Source organism: Ahaetulla prasina, chromosome 1, assembly GCF_028640845.1.
Source record: "Ahaetulla prasina isolate Xishuangbanna chromosome 1, ASM2864084v1, whole genome shotgun sequence".
Classification (NCBI taxonomy): Eukaryota; Metazoa; Chordata; class Lepidosauria; order Squamata; family Colubridae; genus Ahaetulla; species Ahaetulla prasina.
The window spans coordinates 196,762,726-196,787,477 of NC_080539.1; the positions used below are offsets into that span (position 1 = coordinate 196,762,726).

Sequence of the window (24,752 nt, forward strand, 5' to 3'; positions counted from 1 at the left end):
TGCCTTTTGCTTTGTTTGTTTAAATGTTACCTCTTTGTACTGATTTAATTAGAACATTAGTTTTTTAATTATAAATTTAAAAAATCCCACAGTATTCTAGGTTGCCCAGAGTGGGAACTGAATAAGCACAATAGATATTTGTTTCTGATCGAGAAACTTATCCTGCAATCTTTCCTCCAGAAAAAAGATCGGAGGAACTGGCAACACCTACAATTGCATAAGACTTTAAACATCATATTCCAATTCTTAATGTCATCATATAAAGGGACAAAGCTTGTGTATATTATTTAAAAAGCCCTGCCCTGAAATTGTCATATTGCGTCATCCATATCCTAGGCACTCATTGCCTTAATAACATAAACATGTGGTAAGTAAAAAGAAGCCAGCACACAATTTTTCCTTCTTTAGTATCCTTTATGTTGTCTTTTAAAATGAACTATGCCATCATTTATTCTTACATTTTTAAGAGAATCTGAAATGTTAATTAAGCCATCAGACAGCATTAACCATATGTGCATATTAATGTTGTCATGAGGTATGTACCACCCCAATGCTCAGTTCTTATTCGCTGGCAAAAAGCACTTAACTCATAGAATAAAGAGAAATAATATGAAAAAAGACAAAATAATAGGAGTGAATTTTTGAAATTATTTTAGGTTGAAAAAAATTACCTTTATGTGACTATGTATTTAAAATCTAGAGGATTATACCTCTAGGTCTGAAATACATAGCAGAAATAGCAACTGATATAGCAATCGTTATTTATTTTTTTTTAAAAAAGATCACTCCTAGAGACATTGCAACTCAAATTATTCACAATGATGACATAAATTTGAAGAAACCTAATATGGATTAAAAGGGTCTACAGTTCAAAAGGTCTCACAGATGAGGAAGTAGCATTGAAAAACCATTAGCCTGCTTACAATGAATTTGATTCAATCATGCATTCATTAAGAGTTTTCTATAAGCACTTGTCAGAGTTGCTTACATCTCTCATATGTCTTAGCAGTCCATAAAATGTGTATTTTCAATTCCAATATCCCCGTAAGGCATTCAATATATTCATGTTACATTGCTGCCAAGTCTGTCTGTCTATCTATTTTAATAAACAGTCATTGAAGCTGTTATAATAGTAATGTACCAAACCCAGTACCTAAGGAGAAAATGAAAAGTAAGAACAAATGGATTAGAAAATTAAGGAACATTTTATTTTATTTTACTTTATTAATGAGGGAACTAACGATGTCATCTAACAATCATATTAAACTAGTAAAACATGTTTTGGAAAGAGAAACAGTAGATTGACCCAACCATCATGCATAAAAACATTGCCCCCTTGATATATTACAAACATTTATAAATCTTGGAAACTTATTATATTTCTACTAATCAGTCACATTCAACATTCCACAATATATTTTCAGATACATTCAAATAAGTTATAATGTTTGCATGTCAACAATGTATTGACAAACGCAGTGGGACAGTGGAGCTAAATTAGCTTCTGAAATGATGTTAATTATCTTGAACACTTTAGACAGTCACAACTAGAAGTAGTTTATTTCCAATATATTCATTTCACATTATATATGTATAATGAATTTTTAACTTGGAATTTTGATTACCCGTTCTTTTCTAAATTCTGCCCCTGAGCCTACTTTTACAGAGCATTTCAGTTCAGCATGAAAGTGGTAACTAAGAAATTAAATACCGAAAGATTTTGCAAAGTGGAAAGTTTGAGAGTTAAAATGGCACTAGGAAGTGACTTAGAAATGACTTGGAGAGATTCTCTCCATCAAAAGTATAGTCCTCAGTATAGTTAGAGACTGCTGAGAATAGGCATTACTACAGCCAGGTGTTTTGTCTCAAAGCTATTTTCCTTCCTACTGAATCTGCAATACGGTCAGCTACATAGCTGGCAAAATTTATCTGTTGTTCTGAGAAACGGATAGCTTCTGCTTGAATATCAAGGCTAGCTCTTCCTTATCTGTTGAAAAATAATGAAAACGGGTATTCTTTTTCCACAGAAACAGTTGATAGCTTGCCAAGGGCACCAGGTGGTTGGAAATTCTGAAGAGGAGAGCTGCCATGGTAGAGGTTCATCTGCCCATGGTATCTAGCCTGTATTACTGATTTAACATTGCAATTTTCCTTGAGTGGCCTTCACCACTAAAGAATTTGGCATTGGGTGTTATAATAGAAACTTTTACTCCTCCTCTTGTAGCTTATATTGATTTCTTTGGTTTCTTTTTCCATGGGTCATTAATGCTCTTAATAATGCTGGAAACAGGTTGAAGGATCCTGGGGTATATGCTTAATAATGTACAAACTGAAAAATTGAGTCATCTATTGATTTCATCATTTGATGGATTTGTGGCAAAAAGGATTGATTTTCTAGCATGTTACCAGTTCTTGCTTAGCCTCCTATTAATTTCTCTGAATTTAAGAATTGATCAGATGTAATTATTTCTGCCTTCTGATTATCTCCTTTCTCAGAGGGGAGGTTTCAACAGTTGTTTGGTTGTATCTGTTCCCAGCAGTTGTTTGTTTCTATCTGTTACATGAGACCTACAGTCTGTTATCCATGATGTCAGGAGTTGATAGACAATTGTTTTGATAGCTTCACTGGAGGGGGGAACAATCAATGCAAATTAGTCTATTATAAGGACATCAAGGCCATAGTCTGGAGCTGTCAACCTTCTTTGTATGAAAGAAGTATGGGAGAGAGAGAGAATGGGAGAGATCCTACAGATATAATTCATGTAGATAAGAATTTTTACTGCAAACCAAAATGAAATCAATAGCAATAACAACAGCACTTAGACTTATATACCACTTCACAGTGCTTTTCAGTCCTCTCTAAGCACTTTACAGCATATTGCCCCCAACAATTTGGGTTCTCATTTTACCAACCTCAGAAGGATGGAAGGCTGACTCAATCTTGAGCTGATGAGAATCGAATTGCTGGCAGTCAGTAGAATTAGCCTGCAGTACTGCATTCTAACTACTGCACCACCACAGCTCATAAAACAACTGACTGCTCACATCCAATCTACATCCACTTTCCTTCTTACATCTATTATGGTTTAAATTGATTTGTATTGTCTTCCTCCCCTCCCATGAATTAATAGATTGTTTGGTATGCACGTGGCGGTTTAGAAGCTAAGACTTCATTGTAGTATGTAACTACTATCATTGGCTTTGGAAAACTGGTTCTCAACTTTACCCTTACTCTCAGGTGAATTAGCTCTTAAGGATGTTGGTTCTGATTCAGAAATGGATCGTCAGCAATAAGATGGTGCATGTTCCTATTCCCTCCAACATCCCTGGGATATTGGTTCCATGCCACAATGGTCAATGGAAGAAGTGACATCAATGGTTTCCTCTATTTAGTATTAGTTTCTGATATAACATGAATGTTCAGTAATAAAGGGAAGCCAGGAAATTCTTCTCTGTATGTAGTCATTAAAATGCAACTATGAGATCATATTCTGCTCTATTTATTTCTTAATATTTGGGGTACCCTATAAGAGTCATTTTTCTGATTACTGACTTCTTGTATTGCCACATATGTATTTTATCATTCTATTTCCTCCTATTTTATTTTGGAACTAGACTGTGTACTGTATTTTATTTTATTGATAAGGTAACAGGAATGTATCAATTCAATAAACTACTAGGACTATTGCTTAACATTAATCCCTCTGATAAACATACTGTACAACAATAACACAATAAAATACCTAGCAAAATATACAACAGAAACCCCAATTGTCCAATTAGCGATCATAATACAAAAGCTTTAAGATCTAAAGTTCAATTTTATAGACAGTATATTGTACTTCTATTGTTTTCAACAGGAATTACACCTCAATATATTTTTGAACTTCAATATGCAATTTTGAAAATTTAAACTATATATCCAGTGGATTAGGCAGCACTGCTTTATAAAATTGATAGGCAACCCCCCCCCAAAATGAGCTGTTTTTAATGATATATTGACAGAGTGATCAATTATCACTTAACCAATCCTTAATCCTGCCAGCTTACTGATTTTGCAGTATGAATGTCTGAGCCATATATAGTATAACAGAATAACTTGGAAGGGACTTTGTAGGTCATTTAGTCCAACCCCCGGCCCAAGTAGGAGATGCTACATTATTTCTGACAGATGGCAGTCTAGTCTCTTTTTTGAAAGCTTTCAGTGATGAAGGTCCCTGAAGGCAAGCTGTTCCATTAGTTGATTGTTCTCACTATCAGAAAATTTCTCCTTATTTCTAGGTTGAATCTCTCCTTGATCGGTTTCCATTATTTATTCCTTGTCTGGCCTTCAGATGCTTTGGAAAACAGCTTGACCCACTCCTCTCTGTGGCAGCCCCTCAAGTATTGGAACACTACTATCATGTCTCTCCTGATCCTTCTCTTCACTAGACTAGCCATGCCCAGTTCCTGTAACAGTGAAGTTCCTGTAACAGTGAATCTTCTAGCATACAATTGCTTGAGGTAATCGGTAAACTCAGAGGCTTATCATTAGTGTAAGTCATATTTTCTTTTTGTCTTTTTGAAAACAGGGGTCACATTAGCCTGCCTCTAATCTTTTTAGATTTTGATCAATGGAGGAAGAGAACTGTCAGCATACAAACCTTCCACTCAAGATTGACTTTAATCAATGCTCAAGGGTTTCAACTGCAAGAGAATCTTGTATGATTGGAGTTTTTTTTTAAGATATAAAAAAGGAGGAAATGCAAGGCAATTATATTCCCAATATGTTTAGGAATTGACAAATAATAAAGCATTTTTTCATTAGTGTCCTGTTTCAGACTGAGCAAATGCACTGGCTCGATCTACAAGTGATTTACTGATGTTTAGTATTGTAGTTAATTATAAAGAAAGTGTTAAGTGAAGGTGTGGCAGAATGTGAGGGTGAAGTCAAAAAAGATAACAGCGTAGAGTCTCTACATAGTCACAAATGGACTGTCTAACCCTCATGAATTCCATTGATCCTTCTCTATCACCAGAGTAGATTCTTATGCATAGGCATGAGTAGTAATAAATCAGTTTAACTGGAAATTCAAGTGTGGTCCTGTTCAGGCAGACAAAGGACATTACAAATGTAGGCACATTCCAGAAAATAGAAGTAAGTGATGTTTTGCTTGATATCTGGATGCAACAGTTTAGAGTTTAGTCCAGATACAAGCTGTCGGAAATTAATAAAACATAACATTTTGAACCAACTGAAGCTTCCAACTACCCTTCAAAGGCAGTCCCATTACAAAGACATTACAAACTTCCAGATGGGGGATGATCAGGGTGTGGGTGACTGTGAGAACAGGCACATTGGTCCAGAAATGGGCGTAGCTCAGTGCATAACACATAGCTGTACAAAGGCCTTCCTGGCCATGACAGTCACCTGCTCCTCAAACAGGGGTAGCAAGTCCGGGAGAACTGCTTGCTTGATTGACTGCTGACTTCTGAGGCTGACAGCTTGTTAGATCAGGCTTTTCAATCACTGGCGCTTACAATTATGCAAGACCTTTCATGAATTCTACTATTTTTTTACTGCAAAACATGAATTACTATCTGAAACTAATGAAAAAAAATTATTCCTGAACAAACTTGAAGAAGTCTTCATTCTGAAGAATTCTGAAAGAGATTTGTTCAATCTAGTCTACCATCTGAGACAAGTTGAATACCATTCCAGCTTAAATGTTGAAAGAAAAGAGCTTCCAAACTTTCAAATAATGAACAATTCAATAGGTAGGATGTCACCAAAAAAAGAAACAGAAAGAAAAGGCGAATAAAAAATACTGCAGACCTTGTGTCTGTGGCTGCTCATAATCAGTCTCAAGGCTCTTTCCAGATTAAATACATCTGTTAGTATACAATCTGTACTTGCTGTCAGGCAGTTGCACTCACAAGGGAGGCAATGGAAGGTTCAGATTGATGAAAGCAGCAGTGTGATGAAAGCCTCACTCGTCTTCTACATTTGTCACAAAATCTCACACATGCCCCATTGGGGAGGAGTTTGCAATATGACACTGAAATATTGATTTCATCATTCTGACTAAAGCAGTAAGATTTTGCAGATCTTGTTGCTGCCAGATTTTTTTCAAGTATAATCAAATCCATGTATTTAATATCTAATATATACTGAAAAAATGATACCAGATTTTGCACAGGCACCTCTTAGTATGTTGCTTGTTAAATAGCTTCTGCTGCATCTTTATGGGCTATTGATATCCATAAAGGCATCAGTAGCAAGTGCATATAAACCAATGCAAATCCTCACAACTATTTTCATACACCATCTCTATGAACTAAGAAATCTGAAGACACTGGAGGCACCAGAAATAAGCCTGTTTATGACATGAAGGAAATCAATTTAACAAAGTATGCTACAAGTTTTAAAGAATTCATCTCTAAAATCCATTGCTTCAATAAATTTAATACATATCCACTATTTTGAGCTTTCCATTATTATAAGAGGTGCTTATTCTTCAGAATGAGTAAGTTACTTCCAGCAACTGCAAGAACAGTCATTTTACAAAACATCATTTTTTGTTTATAAGTAGGAACAGTATTTCTCTTCCTGCAAATATAGCATTAACTTCTTTTTCAGCTGCTACCCCAAGACATTTTGGAAAACCATATATCAGGGCAGCTTCACATTCAAATTTGCTTCTCTTTTATAAATTATCTGTAAAAATTATTTCAATTAATGTAATTTATTAAAGCTAACAATATCTATAAGCCTAGGAAGAATTTAAAGAAAAAATTGCATTCAGTCAGTAGCAGTGAGAAACATGAAATACATTGGTGACCATACCAAGCCTCTTTAAAACTGATATTGTGAACCATTTAGATGACTAGTTATACCCTGAACTCTACACATATAGAAGTCCCAGCTTAATTTTCTCAAATACTATATTCTCCAATGCGTTTGGTTTGGGGGAAAGTTCCTTGAGCTACTTATCAGAGTAAGAGAGATCAGATATATTAAATTCAAACAACATAGTGCTTATTGCTTGTGGGGAAAAAAGGAGAATAATGGAATGAAAAGGTTATTAGCAAATGAAAAATCAAGTTTCTGTCCAAAGCTTTGCTTTTATTTTTTAAAGTTTACCTTTAAAAATAATCTGCATATTTCCATGGATAAAAGAATTGGTATATTAAAGTGTATATGAGTAAGAGGTAGAGTTGATGTACTAATAAGCTTTGTGTTGTATATAAAAATACCTAATTCCAATACTCCTGGAAAAACTATGTTCCTAATCATGATAGAACCAAATTTGTCAATTATCAGTCACATGATAATGTGGCTGAGAACAGACTTAGATTATTATACCACACCAAAGATACAAGTTTTGAAACATTTAAACAAGAAACAAAATGATCTACAAGTCTAAATTTAATAGTACAACATCCACATTACCATTTTAATTTGTGGTTAAAATAAATTATTTCATAATATTAAGAAGCACTGATGATAACAATTTAAATTCCAGTGGTTAAATGTATAATTTTCTTCTCAGTTCTGTTCTGTTTATTTATTATCAAATAAATAAATAAATAAATAAAAACTCCATGTCAAATATTCATAAACAAAGTTTATGAATGTCGAAGTTTAAGAACACGAATATGATTATACACTTATGTGCATATACATGGTATGGATGATTCATACCACATGAGCAAGAACAATGGTTATGAGATCCATGAGAACCATTTTCTCCATCTTCTACTCAAAAAGAGGACAGTTAGTACAGGATCTTTTGAAGGTAAAACAATATCACAGTTGATATATATGGGGCTCCAATTTAGGATTTCAATAAACTAGAAGAATTAGAAGTGGTCCAAGTTAAATTTGAAAGATCAATTTCAGCCTTACCCCCATGTATATCTGCAGCAATATTGAAATTAGATCTCTTCCATCAATTAGATCCCTTCCATCAATAAATATAAGGGTAAAGAAAGCAATAGTTTTATATTATAGGAAACTAGTTCTCATGCCTGATTCTTAATCTGAAAAAATAATGACTTCATGAAAAATGTATTGAGAATAGATGGATGAATCTGTTCTACTCACACAATTCTTGTTAGATCAGGAATTTCTGAGTGACATAAAGTATTATATATTATTGAGTTACCACTTATTTTTAAAGATTTTATCCAAGATAGAGAGCAGATATGTAAGTTAAATAAGTGGCAGCAACTTTTTAAAGAAAGATAAGGAATGTCATAATATTTACAGTCTCTTACATCACATTCCCTGAGAATGTTGTTCCCCTGTTCCCTTTAAAGAACTTCACTTTCAAACAGTTTATATGGATGGGAGATATAAAGGTTTACCAAATACATACGTTTATGTATTTGTAGTAACTTATAGGTGGAAGATTAAACTACAAACTTTAACAATAACCCAGAACCAGAACTCATCACACCTTGTTAACCCAATTGAATCAATCTAGTTTAGAAGAAAAAAAATCTATTTTATATTGAAGGCATAAACATGTAACAAAAAAATTGTTTGGATTGTTTGCAAGAAAGACACAAAAGCACACCTTGACAAACAGTGATGTTAATACTAGAGGGATGTATTGAACGAATATGATTGCTATAATTTTATACATACGGTATTTTGCTAAAACCTATTGTTGCAAATAAATGTTTAAATACAAAAATATGGATGATTATCTTGAGGAAAGTGAGACAAATCTAAATAAGTACTGGACACTTACTATTTATTTAATATTACTTCATAGATATCCTACAGTGCATAGATTATATTGGGAATTATCTTTCTCCTCAAAAGTAAAGAAATGCATTTTTGAAACAACTGTTTTTAAGAGAAATATAATCTTCAGGAACTGAAAAAGTTTTAAAAATCACATTTATACTATTAAATCAATAAAATAGAATCTGTAAATTTTCAGGTATTTAGATCCATTCATTCCCCACTCATAAATAAACAAATAAATATAGCTTTGTAACAGCACTAAAACATGATAAAAAAACATCCAGACCATCATCATCACTGCCTCCTCCTCCTCCTCTCTTTCTACATTTTTGTTTTTAATGTTGCCTTTAATATAATTAATTTCACAGTACTGTTTTATTTATTTAAACATAATCAAGCTATTTTAATTTTCTGTGCCAACAGAATATATACTTTTTGAATTCATGGACTAGATAAATTACTTCTTTTAAAACTTAGAAATGAGACTCTTGATTTTTTTTGTGCTGATTTATGGCTCCATCTGTGTTGCGTGTTTTCATGCAAGTGCCCTAGTGACTTGATATTTAAGACAAGTTTCTCATGTGTGAATCTTTTAATTAAAACATGAAAACTCAAAGAACCTACTCTATAAGTGCAAACATCTTCCAATATTGCTATTTGCAAAGGTGTATTCCACAATATATAAATACCTTTCACTGAAACGTAAAACAATAATTTATCTCATTCCTACAAAAATATTACTTATTCATCCTTTTCAAAAAGAGCAAAAAATATTTTAAGATTCAAAAGGATTGAAATAACTTCATTTGATATCAAAATGTAGTTGTTAATACTATATAATAGAAAGTTATATGAAATAGGATATATACATTTATGTACATTTCTTACTAAGGTAATATTAGGTTACCTAAGCTAAGCTAAGCTAAGCTAAGGTAATGTTAGTAAAAGGTAATGTTAATAAAAGTATTTGATAAATTAAACTAAACAAAAATGATATAACAATCTCAATTTATTTTAGTTTCATATTCAAAATACATCCAAAACAAGGTATTTTGGAGTAATATGGAAAATTTTTATATGATGTTCCCAAGAGCCAATATCAAAATAATTACAGATCATACCAAACTAAATGGAATTTCACTATATTCAAGACGAAAGTAATATAAATAAAATACCTTATATGCAGCACCACCATGGATGATAGATTTGATGAAAATTCCAAGATCTGCCCCTGTCTCTCGAGATTTGTTGCCTTTTAAGCTCACGCCAAGTCCAGCTGAACCCGAATCATTCAAAGGAATTTCAAAAGTCAATTGCTCTGTTGCCTCGAATGAAAAAATGTTGCAACATGGTTCTCCTTTCTGTTGGATGAACAGAGAAAGCAAAACATGTTGACTAAAAACAGCAGGTAAGTACTTTTTTTCCTCTGATCATACAAGATTAAGAACGGTGAGGAATACCTCAAGAGTCAGAGAATGTCTTTCTTTTTAACTACATTTTAATTGGGAATCAGAATGAAAAGAGTCTTGAAAGGTAGGTTGAACAATATTTATTTCAAAGTATTTCAGATTTTTGCATGTTATAAGTAAAAAGTGATACAGAGGCAATCTAACTTGTTACCATACAGCCCTGATGGAATAATTGGATGCAGTCATGTATTCTCCGAGTCATTAACAAGAGTGATAGCATTAGCAGGGGAAAGAACTATGATGCCATACAACAGCAGCAGAGAATTAGAGCCATCAACTGTTTCGTATCATTTAAAGTATACACAGTATGTCAATTCATTATAATGGTTAAAATATTTTAAGTATGTTGATCATCACATTATTGATGTTTACTATTATAGGGCAATTGATTATTTTAGATGTGTTAGCATTTCCCCCAACTAACAGTGAAAGCTTATGCTTGCTTACTACCCTAGATTAACATGAGTCTCCACCTACAACATACACTATTTTATGTAGTTTTCTATTTAATAAACATGTTAATAAACAGTGTATTCTATATTTTATGCCCAAAGATTTCAGGCAGAAGGAGGACAGTAGGGACACTGCAAACCTTTCTCCCTTTCTTTTATTGACAAGCTTTGTCTTTATTGCATATGATGTATTTCACAGCCATTTTTATTGCTACATTTTCAAATTTCTTACACTCACTTTATGATTCCCACAATCAAGAATCCGGTAAGAAACTTAATCTCCTTAAATATATATAAAAAAGTAATATTTATAGGATTTCACTTTCTTAGAACTTCCTTTATGGAAATGCCACTCATATCAGTGAGCAATAACACATCTACCAATATTGCAAATTAAAGCTGTTTATTTTTGTTCCTGTGAAAAACAAAAATAAACAACAAGTCTTCAATTTGAAAAGCATGTTATTTCAAAGAAAGAGAAAAAATCAGGCTCTAGTGAACTATAAACGTCAATTTGTATATAACAAGAACAAATATTTAATTTATTTAATGAATGCATTCTGTTTAATTGGAAAACATAACAAATGATTTGATGTTGATATTAATAATATGCTGGTGTATAATCTAACAGCCTATCTCTACTCTTTTTTCTATACCCAACCCTAGTCTCAAAAATGAAAGATGCATGTACACTATGTACATTTTAAACATTTAAAGGCAGAATTGTATAATTAGTATTTTAGAAAATAAGGTATACACTGAAATGCACTAATATATTGTACCATATGAAAGCTTGAAATTATTTTAATAAAAAACAATGACTGTCTAGTATAAAATAGATCTGCTGATATTTAAGCCTCCTGATGTCAGCTGTGGGCTGTCCTGTCATAAACCACAATGATAGTTATCAAGTGAAAATAAGTGAATCAGAAAAAGTATTATTATGAATGCCTCATAGTAATTGCTTTGTTGATCCCTTCCTCCTTGACTATCTGAAGAATTTTATGGAGATCATTCCAAATTTTGTGTGAATTTAATATAAACTGTAATCTTCAGCACCTTCTCTCCTTTCCAAATTACACTGGTCTACAAGCAGAAAGCCTCAGAAATAAAAGTAGCTTAATTTTACCAGAATTGGGTCACTAATAAAGGAAAATTAAGTCCTGAATATTAATTGGCTCCAGTTTCCAAGATACAGCTTCAGGTCAAAATTGCATCAAAATAATTCAAAATTACGATGGGGATGTGCGATTATACTCCATTTCTTCAAAATGTGATATAGCAATGAGAATGGTGCCACACCAATCATTATAAATTTATCTTTTTATTGATAGCAATAACATAACTTTCCATTCATGTATTGGTTTTTCATGTAACATTTTCATGCTTTTTGCATGAAAAACTGACAAACTCTAACTTCAGATTAAACAACAAGATTCCATCTTCATTTGGTATCGAAACTGCGCTTTTTGGCTTTTCTGTTGTGAACTGCAATAGGATCATCCCTGGGGAGATTCCAGCAGTAATTGGCAAGCCTAGACAGACTCCATTTCCCTCGGTATCTTTTCTCCATGCCATCCTGGTGGAATCTCTCCCCATGCTCATCATTCACTTCCCCACAGTTCAAAAGGAAATAGTCTAAATATGAGTGTAAGAAGTGAATTTTCAGTGACATGTTTGCATCAAGCGCTTTACAAGACCTAAGCAAATTTACCACGTGTTTTTCATTCATCAGCCTTGCTGTTCTCAAAGTGAAGATAAATGTATACACTTCTATGTGGTACCATTTTCATTGTTCCACTGTACTTTATCGAGAAGTTATGAGGCATCATGATCATTAGACATCTCCCTCCCTTACAGGCAAATATATTCGCCTGTGTATTGTGAAAGGTATTGTGAAATATCTTGAAAACTTTAGCCAATCAGCACCTTTATCACCTGTTTTCTAATTCATCTAATCAAAATATGTAAAATTAACACATTTTATCTTGGATATCAATAATTTCCCAAAATTTGTAGATCATGTTATCTTTCCCTCAGATATTCTGCTTTTCTTATTAGCACAATATCTTCTCTGGTTTACTCGTTTAGGAAAAAAATCATCCATATTTTGATTCATCTGTCACCAAATATTGAATAATGCTTCCTGCTCAGCACCGCCCTCTTTGTTTCCTTAGCACAGGGATGTCAAACTGGCGGCCCATGGGTCAGATGCATCACGGCCAGGCTATGCCCGCCCCAGCTCCGTAAAGGGGAAAACAATTCCCCTTCAATACGTCACGTGATGGGAACATGAAGCTATGAGTTTGATATCCGTGTAGTATATTCTAAAGTGCTTAGGCCATCTGCAGTGACAGACAATAATCCATGTCTAATTCTTTCTCCACAGCATTCAGAATATTCAAAGTATAAAATATCAGGACAAGGACTAGGCTCCATACTTCTACTTTAGTCATGTGTAAGAGCTCTGGCATAGCCAGCATTTTTTTCTTTGGGTAAATGTAGTATGACAGCATCCTCATTCAGCCCACCATGGACATAATGATATACAGTTGTTGTTTTTTAATCCACATACGTGGATCTTTAAAAGCCAATCTTTTAAAGCTAGTTTGTTTGTTCATTTGCTGGTTTATTTATTGTTTTATATACTCCTGCTTTCCAAACAATTCCTGGTGGTTTGCTTTACAAATATAAGATTACATTAAAACATGCAAGTAATAAAATACAGAAATCAACCCATATTTTTTTCCCGAGGGCCATCACTCTGCTAAACAAATAATTCCCTCAACACTGTCAGACTATTTACTGAATCTGCACTACTATTAATCGTTTCATAGTTCCCATCACCAATCTCTTTCCACTTATGACTGTATGACTATAACTTGTTGCTGGCAATCCTTATGATTTATACTGATATATTGACCATCAATTGTGTTGTAAATGTTGTACCTTGATGAAGGTATCTTTTCTTTTATGTACACTGAGAGCATATGCACCAAGACAAATTCCTTGTGTGTCCAATCACACTTGGCCAATAAAAAAAAAAAAAATTCTATTCTAAATTCTATTCTAATCCATAATTAGTGGCAACAGCTCTTACAGGTTGAAAGATCTTGAATTCACCTTAATAGCCTTCCTAAAAGCAAACAGGAGGATGTTGTCAAAATCTTAAGGAGGCTATTCCTCCTCAGACCCACCAAAGCAAAGTCGTGGCCTGAGTGAATTTGAACAACTTTGCCAGCAAAGTGTTTTGTGATTGACTCACTGGGGCTGTTGGATGAATCTTCCTACTCATTTCTCCCATAAGAGGACAAGTCTGTTATCAGTCCAGTTAGACACACTTACTCAGAGTTAATTTTCAAATATCAACATTCAAGTATATATCAATAATTACTTAACCATACAAAACTTTATAGACGTATTAGTTTATATATTCCACAATTTTATCTTTCAACTGAACTTTTATTTCATCTCTCACAATTGAATTTGTTTCTTAAAAGTTTTTTTATTCCACAAAGTGAAGTCTCTTGTACTTTTTTTATTAAGTCGGTATAATCTTCACTCAGTCTTGCATCATTCTCTGTAGGTCCCTTTTTTTTTATCCTGTCTGTCCTTTAGCCTTCTCTTCAGTTTTCTTCAATTGTAAACTTTTAAATTTAAATTTTAAATTGTATCAGTCTCCAAAAATATCCAAAATATCCAATTTCGACAGTCTTAATTAGCAATCACCAATCCTGTTGTTTTCCACTTCTATTCCTTCTAGACAGCCATTAAATCCACCACGTCCCGAATCGCTGCTCAAATTCCACAGTTAACTATATCAAACCTTTTCAATCCTTAAAGTCTTCCATAAGTTTCACAGTACTATTAACAATAAAGAAATAGATGTATAGAGTTTATAGTCACCAATTCACTCAGTCACAAAGATGTATCCAGCCGGAGTTTCTTTCCTCTTTTCATCTGCTACTTCACCTTTTTGTGCTGTCACTGCTTGTCAGTTTATTTCCTTTGCTCCTCTCCATCCTCCTAGTTACCACATTTATTTGGCAGTATTCCTGCCTCTTGTTTTAGAGTCTCAAAATTTCAGTTCCACCATTCAACAATATAGTTGTACCTCCTTTTGGGGTTTTCTCTCCTACCGATTGCAGCTATGTTGTTTTCTTGGTCTTCGCTTCCTACTCCATAGCTGTCAGTGCTTCAGGCCAGCCAAAATGGCTGGTTTCTTCCCTGCCAGAATCAAGAGGTTTCTCCTGAACCTTCGGAGGAATTGCCTTTCCCCCCCTCAAGGTCCTCAAAGATCTCCCTTTTTTCTATCAATCTCTCCGGGATTGATAGTGCCTATTTTAGGCTTCCTGGCTGGGAAATTTGGGCTTCGGGAATGGAGCCCCGTTCCCTTGCTCCATTCACGCTAACATCACTGCCGGAAATAGCTACTGGTTATGTGGGCGTGGCTTGGTGGGCATGGTGTGGCTTGGTGGGCATGGCAGGGGAAGGATACTGCAAAATCTCCATTTCCACCCCACTCCAGGGGAAGGATACTGCAAAATCCCCATTCCCTCCCCTTTCCTGGGGGAAGGATATTGCAAAATCTCCATTCCCATCCTACTCTGGGGCCAGCCAGAGGTGGTATTTGCCGGTTCTCCGAACTACTCAAAATTTCCGCTAGCGGTTCTCCAGAACCTGTCAGAACCTGCTGGATTTCACCCTTGCTTAAAATGGCCAAAAGGTTTTTCAAAAGGTTTTCTGGGAAAAAAAGAGAAGGTTGCTTTAATGAATAGCAAAGAGGTGCTGTATTTGTAAGAAATCCAAAGGTTTCTTTTTTGGATATGTTTTAGAATGGGCATATTATTAGTAGGCACAGCTTCCAGTATAAAGTTCACTATTGAGATAAACTCTTCTACCGCCTTGCAACTTATTACTCTTGCATCCTGAACCCCAAATAGATCTACTTGCCTGAACTTAATCCCAACATTTACTCTCTTATCTTTGTCCTGCAGGGTAATTACTCATGGCTCAACTTCTTCAGGACTATCAAGTGATAGTTTGGCATATATCTGGAAAAGGATTACTGTAGGCTGCATAAAGTGTGGACTATATTTATTTCAGTTAATCCCATGTTAGTTGCTAAATGCAGTATTAGAGAAATAAGTCTTGCCTAAGGCATTAGATCTCTCACTTCATTTGTTTTGCTCCTGAATGATGTGTCTTCTCCACATTATTTCCTCTTTTAATGTAATGGTAGTGACTTTGTCCCATTCTTTTTTTCCCCCCATTCATTTTCAGGAATAATTCAAGGGAAATAGTTCCAACTCAACAAATGTAGAAAGATAAAAAGATTGGAAGGGTTCTATTCTGTGATTGGCACACAACTAGTATAGCTTTGCTGGAGCATGAGAACCCCAAATGAGGGTAGATGCAATTTTCATGATTTAGTCAACAGGAATAGTGAGAGAAGCGACACAGACAAGTTCTCATCAGCAAAGCAAAGGGTTTTATAACATACTTCTCTTGACACAAGAACAATCCTCCGTGTTCTACTTTGTCCTTAACTACTCTATTCTAGATGTATTTTCCATCTTATATCTCACTTCCAGAACCAGCATAGGAGGTACTAGTTTGAGAAGGCACCTGTTTGAATGAGAGATGTTCTTTAGAACTAAGTTCTCAAAAAATGCAGTTGAAGTGGAAAGCAGTCCGATAATATCAACCTTATCATTTTTCTGGTAAACAAGTCAAGATAGTCAATCAAATAGATTGTGTGGGAGGAAAGTGGCATCCCCTCCTCCAGAATGTCTAGGAATGCTCTGATAAATTGAAGAGTCTAAAAAAGGAGGAAAAGATTTCTGAAAATTGACTTACAATCACAGAGTTGGAAGAAACTATTTAAGCTATAAAGTCCAAAACCCACAGATTACAGAATCCATATTAAAGTATCATTAGATGACTGTCTAATCATTATTTCAACATACACAATGAAGTGAATCCTATTTCTCTGGTTTATTGTAACATCTAGTCAACTGATGCCTTCTTGCAATTTGAATTTATTATATTGTGTTGTGCTCCGTTCTGTTCAGTGAGACCAGGGCTAGATGGTCTTCCATTTAAGATCCATTAGGTTAACTGAGGAATGCTGTATCCCCCCTCCCCAGTGTGATATTGTACCAGAAATAGAGAGAATGCTCAAGGTGTAGTTTGGCCAACACAAAATGAAATAGAATACAGGTAATCCTCAGTTAACAATAGTATAATTAGGACTGGAATTTCTGTGGCTTAAACATGTGATCATAAAGTAGATCACATGATCACATTGTTTAATGATGGCAATCATTTTAATTGGTTTAAAAATAATGACAGAAAACATAAGGTCCTGGGCTTGATCATGGCACCTTTATTTCAATTCTTCATAGCACTGAGTTAGTAACTATCACAATTCCTCTCTTTGTCTTCTTGCAGGATACAGCTGTATTCATCCTTCCTCTGTTTCACAGTGCCTCTTTCTCAGTTCTGAATGCTCAGAGGCTATTCAATCTGCAGCCTGAGAATCGTTTTAAGTTCAGGAAGTGCAGAATATTATTTGCTTCTAAACAATAGTTTATTAGGTCTGCTTTTAGATTCTCTTCTGCAAAGTTGCTTTCTCTGTATGTTGCATTGCCTCCATTTCTTAATCTAATAAATCTTCATCTTTTCCGAAGCCACTCACACTGATCTAATCCTTTGACCTTCTCATCAGGAACTACTACAGATTTGCACTTCCATGGATAATGGCTTAGTCAAGAGTCCTTATCAATTTTCAAAAGGGCCAGGAATACCACAATTGAGGCAGAAAGTACAGCATCAAACAACACGTTGCTGCATTTTAATGTCTAAAACTGTACCATTTGCATTGCTTGTTGGAGAAATTGAAATTTTCAGGTAAGATTTGTCTACTTCTAAAATCCAACAATAATCAAATGATCAAGCCTAAAACAGATGAGGATCCATTACCAAGAAGCTCGTGACTGCAAAATGACTTACTTCTATGAAGGGATCTAGATCTTTAGAGATGGACTCAATTAGAAGTAACTTTTTAAATGCCATATGGGGTACTGGTTGACAACATCAAGTTTTATTTTACAAGTTACAAATATAACTACTAAGCACATAGGGAACCATATACATGAATCACAGAAACCATGAGGAATATTTAATATTCACTTATGTGTAGTGAATATTTTATTATTGTTTTACTTGGTAACTAACATGGCATGTCCCAAACACTTGGAACACAATACTGTCCCTCTTCCAAGCATTAGAAGCAAAAATCTGTTTTCTGTATTTCTAAGTACAGATCTTTAATTCACCTCTCCCACACTCTCTTAAAACACAATTCTGGTTTGATTAACTCATGTATTATCAGGATTCCCATCTTTTTGACAAGCCGTAAGTAAGACACATACCTACCACACTCTTACTGTAAACTGTTCTGTATATTTTGAAAATGAAAACATCCCATGAACTAGAAATAGCCACACAAAAGAGCACAGTGTTGAATCTCAATTGTTTAAATTATTTTCTTTCAACTGTTGTTTGATTTAGGCTAAGAAAGCTTTCAGAATTCTATGAGACTGCCATAGATTCAAATCAGACAACTGTAAATAGTTCCAAAATAATAAATAAATAATTCACTTTTCCTCATAGCTCTATAACCATTTTTGTAACAGTAAGTCAAAACAGATTTTTGTCAGGGTTGGTCATCTACTTAGTTTCCCTTTTTCTAAGTTTTCTTTTTAAACCGGTCAAGAAACTTTGTGCACCAGCAGATGACTTGATCATTTTTATTTAAGAAGCTATAGTCTATTTGGAACTAGTATGACTCCTAACTCTGCTAATTTTGTTAAAGCAATCATTGGAGGGAAGGGATGTGGAACGAACTTCTGATGCATTACTTTAGAAATCCTTAGTTTCAGTTCCAGCAAAATGTACATCTGGTCTTTGCTAACAATTATTTAAAAATGAAATGAAACATATTCTCTGTCACATAAATCCTTCTCTGTCCAGATGATTTTAATGTATGATCAATACTATCTAAAGCTTCTTTCTCTCCTGAGACCACTTTTCAATTAAATCTTGTTATTTAATCTAAGAATACCAACACTCATTGACCACTGTAATGTCTAACTGTGAATTTACGGTAATCTAATGCACATCTCCCTTGACAGAAGGGCGCTTAGTTATCTTTATTGTTCTGCGGGCCAAAAAGCCTTCACAAAGCCAGGAAGGAAGCATCATCTATTTAACACAGCCAGAGACTTTTTACTAACTGTTAGATGTCCTTGACCAGCACACACAACCCTGGCCTCTTGAATGTGTGCTGGCTGCCCTCTTGCCTGACTGCTGGGCTCTGATAAGAGAAACATATTCCCCTGGGTGCCATTCAGATCTGAGAGCAAAAGGCAATGGACTTTAAAATGTATCATTTTCAAAGGCTTATGAATTCACATTCCTTTGGTATTTTTTTTCCAAAGGAAAAACATGTGATTCAAACAAGCAGGATATTGAATCCATGATAACCATTAGCTTAGATGAATATTGAAAAATAAAATATTTGCTCCTAAGTTCACTATACTATTATAGTTCTGATTTTTATTTAAAATGTTGATCACCCAGAAACGATTTGGTGGTATTTGTAAAATGTTCCATGAACGTTAACATGATAATGTTGGTAAAATGGATCTGATTCTGCATGTTATCCAATGTGTCTTCTCTCGAAATTTTAGTTTTAGTGTCAAGGCTCTCCAATCTAGACTGCGTGCTGCAACACGTAAAAAAATGAATCTAATTCTTTTATTTTCACCAAATAATCTTCCCTTCATAAAGGCAAGTATTATACCATGAATGTTGTAAAAGCAAAACATTCATATGCTTATTGATTTATAAATGTATTAGTAATAACTGATGTTAAGATAGCAGTGCTTTGGTGTAGTGGTCAAAAGCTCTATATTAGAAACTGGGAAGCTCTGTGAGTTTCAGTCCTACCTTAGGAGTGAAACCAACTGGATGACTTTGGGCCAGTCCCTCTCTCTCAGAAGTCAAGGAAGAAAAAACAATTTCAAAAAACCTTGGCAAGTCAATTGCAGGTACTAGTCCAAGCATTTTCCAGGAGCCAAGATGAACTCAAAGATGGGAAGGGGGGAAAATGATGTAGCCCTCTTTTTCAGACATCCATATGTCTCAGATAATTTTTTTAAAAAGTCAAACCCAGTAGTGAAACAACACCTAGTGATTTCAGGAAAAAAACCATGCAGTTTTCTGACAACAGAAGTGGTTGTCTTTGCCTTCTTCCAGGGTGTTTTTGGACTTCCTAGTCTAGCCTAGGGGTCTAGTATACTCGGGAGATCTGCCATTCAAATACTAATCAGTGCCAACCTGCCCCCACCCCTTTAGTTCCTGAGCCCAGGTGCTGCCACCAGCGGAGACAACAAGGTCTTTAGAAAGCAATTATGATTCTCTGGGTATCTTTGCTGCTTAAGCAGTAGAGGAAGATTGCAACCTGCCTTTGATCTCATTTTACCTAAACAACAAATCTAAGAGGTGGATTACTGAGAGAATCTGTCTTGCCAAAGGCTAGTATTATCCCAATAGAAGACTTCAGTGGTCTCCCAAACCTAAAACTCTATCAGGTGTTCAACAAAAAAGCAAAACTGAAATCCTTCCATTGAATCTGTTCAGACTGAGCTTCATCGGCTTTAAAGACTCCATCAGGCTGGCAAGTTGTTTACTGAGTTTAGAGCAGCAGAAATCCACATTAGTTCAACCCCCCCCCCAAAAGTATATTTTAAGGGAGAAACATGTTTAGAGGTGTCTAATCTGCAAGAAAGTTAAAGCATTACAGCCATTTATTTCCTAACCCTTTCCTGGGTACATGATTTGGCTCTCTACCAACTGAATTTCTTCTTATGATTCTCATACTGTGTATAATGTACATGTCTTGTGTTTAGACCCAACAGATTGGGCCTAGAATAAATCTGTTCACTTAATTTGGGGTCCATTCACACAGTACTTTCAGGAATTTTCTACCTTCTAAGGAGTCTCTGATTAAGAGAAACCAATGATCTTCTGCTCACTGATTGGAAACTACCAATTTACTGCCTCCTGGGATTGTATTCTACTCAAACCACAGAGTCTATTCTATCAGGGCACAGCCATAAACACTTTGAGATTATACCCATTCATATTTTTTAGTACATTGTAAGCATAAGTACTAAGTACTGAGTTGACATTTACTTTGTATTGCTCCATCCCTTAAAACTTAGAAAATTATGGGAAAATGTCAGATATTATTTCTTCTACTTGAAGCTCAGCGAATGGTTATAAAATGTTGTACCCTAATATCAGAAGGAAAGAGAGAAATGGGGCAAGGAGGAAAGTCCTTCAAGATTTGGCTGGTGTATTCAAGCTGATGTTAAGTTCTTTAGCCCAGGGGTCACCAACCTTTCGGGCTTCAGGGACCATTAAATTTATAATTTTAAATCCTGCGGACCACTAATATGATCTGCCTAATGACTGGCTGGGTGGGCATGGCTAGGTGGTCATGTGACTGGGTGGCCGTGGTCAACTCAATGTCACTCACATCAAGGGTTGCCTTGCTGGCCTTTACTCGCCCCTTCCCTCCCAGCCCCTCCTCGCTTGCCTGCCCAGGCTCCTTAGTGCCCCAATAGGAAGCAGTTGTTGGAGCTAAGCAGCCACCATGAGAAAGAGTTGGCAAAACAGCTGGCTCAGTTCAAATTGGATCTGACCAAGAAGAGCCTCAGCAGAAACACTTCACTGAGGACTACGAGCATAGGCTTTCCAAGCAGAGGGAAGACCTGCAGGAGTGCAAGGACAGATAGAGGCGCCTGGAGGTTCAGTGGGCTGAGATGGTCAGCCAGTTCCAGGTCATGATGCAGTCCCACTGGAACGAGGCCCTCCAGCTCTTCGCCACCCGTGGTGCTTCCCTCCAGCCTTCACCAGGAGGCTGAAGCAGACCCCAAGTTGGAATTTCTGCCCCCCTCCAACCCACACATAAAAACCACAAAGGGGGAGACTCTCTGCAGCAACACAACCATTCATTGCATGTATCCGACTGAGGGGCCGTAGTTTGAGGACCCCTGATTTAGTGCAATATAAAAAATGCAAATAATTTTTCTGCGGACCACCAAAATTTTATCATGGACCACCAGTTGGTGACCGCTGCTTTAGCCCACCTTACCAGATAAAAAAAGATTGTTTACTTTTCCCTACTATTTCATCTGTACAAGCATGTTGCTTATGGTAACTCTTTGGAAAATAAAGCTTCTTGGCATTTCACATACATATGTGCAAGTATACAGTATCAATTCAAAAATATAAGGAATTGTATACTTAGTATCGATGGTTTTATTAAACTTTGCAGAGTAGATTCATAATTTGAAATCAACAGAGAACTCCAGCTATTGCAGTTGAGAACCTACATAATTACTTATTCTCTTTTAATGGAAAACCCTTAATCCTTTTCAGAATTTAAAAAACCCTAATCTTGCAAGGAAACTTATGCTTTGAAAGCTGCCCCAAATATTAAAAGGATATTAATGTATATGAAGGCAAAACCAAATATAGGTGAATATTATTATTCATTCGCACTACTATGGGAGTACGTGAATGTGTAACTTGGGCTTATATTTCCATTTGTTTACAAAATTCACTAAATGTCTCTGGACCGAATTCTCTGCCTTTGCCCAATCTATCTCAGAAGACTGTTGTAGTGGGGATTAAAATGAATGCTGTATTGAGTTCTCAGGAGAAAAGATGGGATAGGAATGCATTTATAAATAGAACCATCATTAAAACAAAGGCTTCTTTCACACTAATATTTCTTAGGACATTTATACAGCTGCATTAAACTTGATAATTTCCACTAATAGAGTCTTACTTTCTTTGGAGCAAGAATAGAAACAATACTTAAACTGATTTTTTAAAAGTAGGCTCATAATCAATCTTTCTTGGAAATGATAATCAAACTGATTTGAGTGGAACAGTTTAATGTTTCTTCATTCTTCATATTTTTTTTAAAAAAAACAAGAAACATATCAGGTTAATATTATCATCCTCATAATCTTTAAATTATTTTCAGAGAAGTCAACTTGGTATTTATTATGTAGCTGAAAAACCAAATCTATTCTATAAAATATATTACTCACAAGGAAATCTGTAGAGTCTGATAATTAAGCAAATTAAAATAATCCTGAGTTTTGGAACCCGCTACTAACCCCAGCTGTTACATTGCCAATAGCTGGCATGCATTATGGTAACATTTGGCTAAGTGGATAATAAGAGGAAAGTTTGTGATTGATACCAATTTTATTTTGCTGATCTTTACAAAGGAGTTTTAAGATTCTCTCATTCCTTTTCAAGCATTCTCAAACAATAATCTGGGTTTCACTGTTCTTATAATATGAAAACATTTCATATAGCAATTTGGTATGTGTGTTTGCTGAACTTGTACTTAAGTAAGACCTATCCTATAATCCAATCAACAGTCATTTATCCTTTGCTACACGAGAAATAAGTTTCACAATACTTATTTTATGTTCAGAACTTCCTCCAAAATTATGTTAAAGCAGATCCAATTTGACACAGGAAATATCTTTATTTAAGTTTACCAGACTTAGGCTGTAACAATGAGAACAAAAAAAGAGTTAATGTTTTCTTTATATCTTTACCACCATCTAAAGATTATCTGGATTTTTACAGCCCAGATATGATAGCCCTATTTTATTAATACAGGTAGTACCCAGATTATGACGACAACTAGGTCTGACATTACTATTGCTAAATTATGTCATAAAGTATGACATCATTGAACACATTCCTTAACAACAACCACCCCAGTACTCCCAACTGCCATTGTAACTAAAGGAATTGTGAGTCATTAAGTGGGAAGGGTCAGGTAAGGAGCACGGCAATACTGTGGAGATGCTGCAAGGGGATGGGAAAGGCCACTGCAGGAGTTGGGGGAGGCCAGGAGAGAGGTTGGAAGACCTGATGTAGGCCACGTAAGAGCATCAGAGGACAAAGAGGGATGGTACAGCAGGGTGCAAGCACAGGAAAGCCGGGGGATGGATAGTGTGGAAATGGGGTGAAAATGCCAAAAGGCCAGAGGGTGTTTGGTATGACATGAGCAGACAAAGGGTGGGGTAGAAATGGTGCAGCAGGGTATGAGCAGCATAAGACCAAGGGATGGATGGCACAGCAGAGTGGAAGTATAGGAAGGCTGAGGTACAGATGGAGCAGCATTAGCAGAGGAAATTCAGAAGTGGATCGTGAGACACAACGCAAGCCCAGGAACGGTGAAAAGTGAACAGTGCAGCAAAATTATAAAGACAACAATCATCTGTTCAGGTGAAAGCATCATGGTAAATATTCCTTTTTATTTTACCACTGTTCAGCTGGGCTTCCTCATTGCCTGGGAAAACTGTCTGAAATAGTAAACCATCATTTTGTATCATGTATATTTAGTTGTATATCTACCCAAATCTAAACATTATCTAAATATGACCCAATCCCTATATAATAGCTGAACTGCCCAAATTTAAGAACGAAGAGTGATAATAAATGAAATAAAACAAAGCATATACATTAACATTGATGAGAGAGAGAGAAAAAATAAAAATTAAATATATTTAAAAGCAAAAATCTGGATGAACCTGAGTTTTAAATTGCACCTGTAAACAATGGAATAATAAATTATCCATACATATCAGAAATTTGTTCCACACAATAGATGCCACCACCAGGAACCTTCACAAATTTGTAAGTAATGGAGTAAGTTACTTTTCTAGTGATCAAGATAGTATTTTCAAAGAATCTTAATTAAGATTATTTAAAAGTAAATTTCTAAAAACTCTGAAGATTGAGCAGAAACAAGGGGATAGAGAGCAATACAAAGTATTCCCTGTGCTTTTTTTTCCTCTAAAGAAGACTGGGGGATGAAAAGAAAACAGTAGTTTGAGTTTTAATTTGGCTGTCTCTCTGTTAAGCCTTGACCTAGATTGGGGCCGAGTCAAGGAGTTCATAGTAGGGGTGGCCTGGTGCCTGGTG

The 24,752-nt window shown here is 35.3% G+C and overlaps 1 protein-coding gene across 3 annotated transcripts in view; it reads right to left on the reverse strand.

Moving 5' to 3' along the window:
* Positions 1-24,752, reverse strand: part of PARD3B (par-3 family cell polarity regulator beta) — a 603,755-nt gene that overhangs the window by 355,843 nt on the left and 223,160 nt on the right. For all 3 annotated transcript variants that reach the window (XM_058186680.1, XM_058186671.1, XM_058186683.1), the window contains exon 11: positions 9,913-10,098. In XM_058186680.1, coding sequence (XP_058042663.1) covers positions 9,913-10,098 — 186 coding nt within the window. The remainder of the gene's footprint in view (positions 1-9,912; positions 10,099-24,752) is intronic.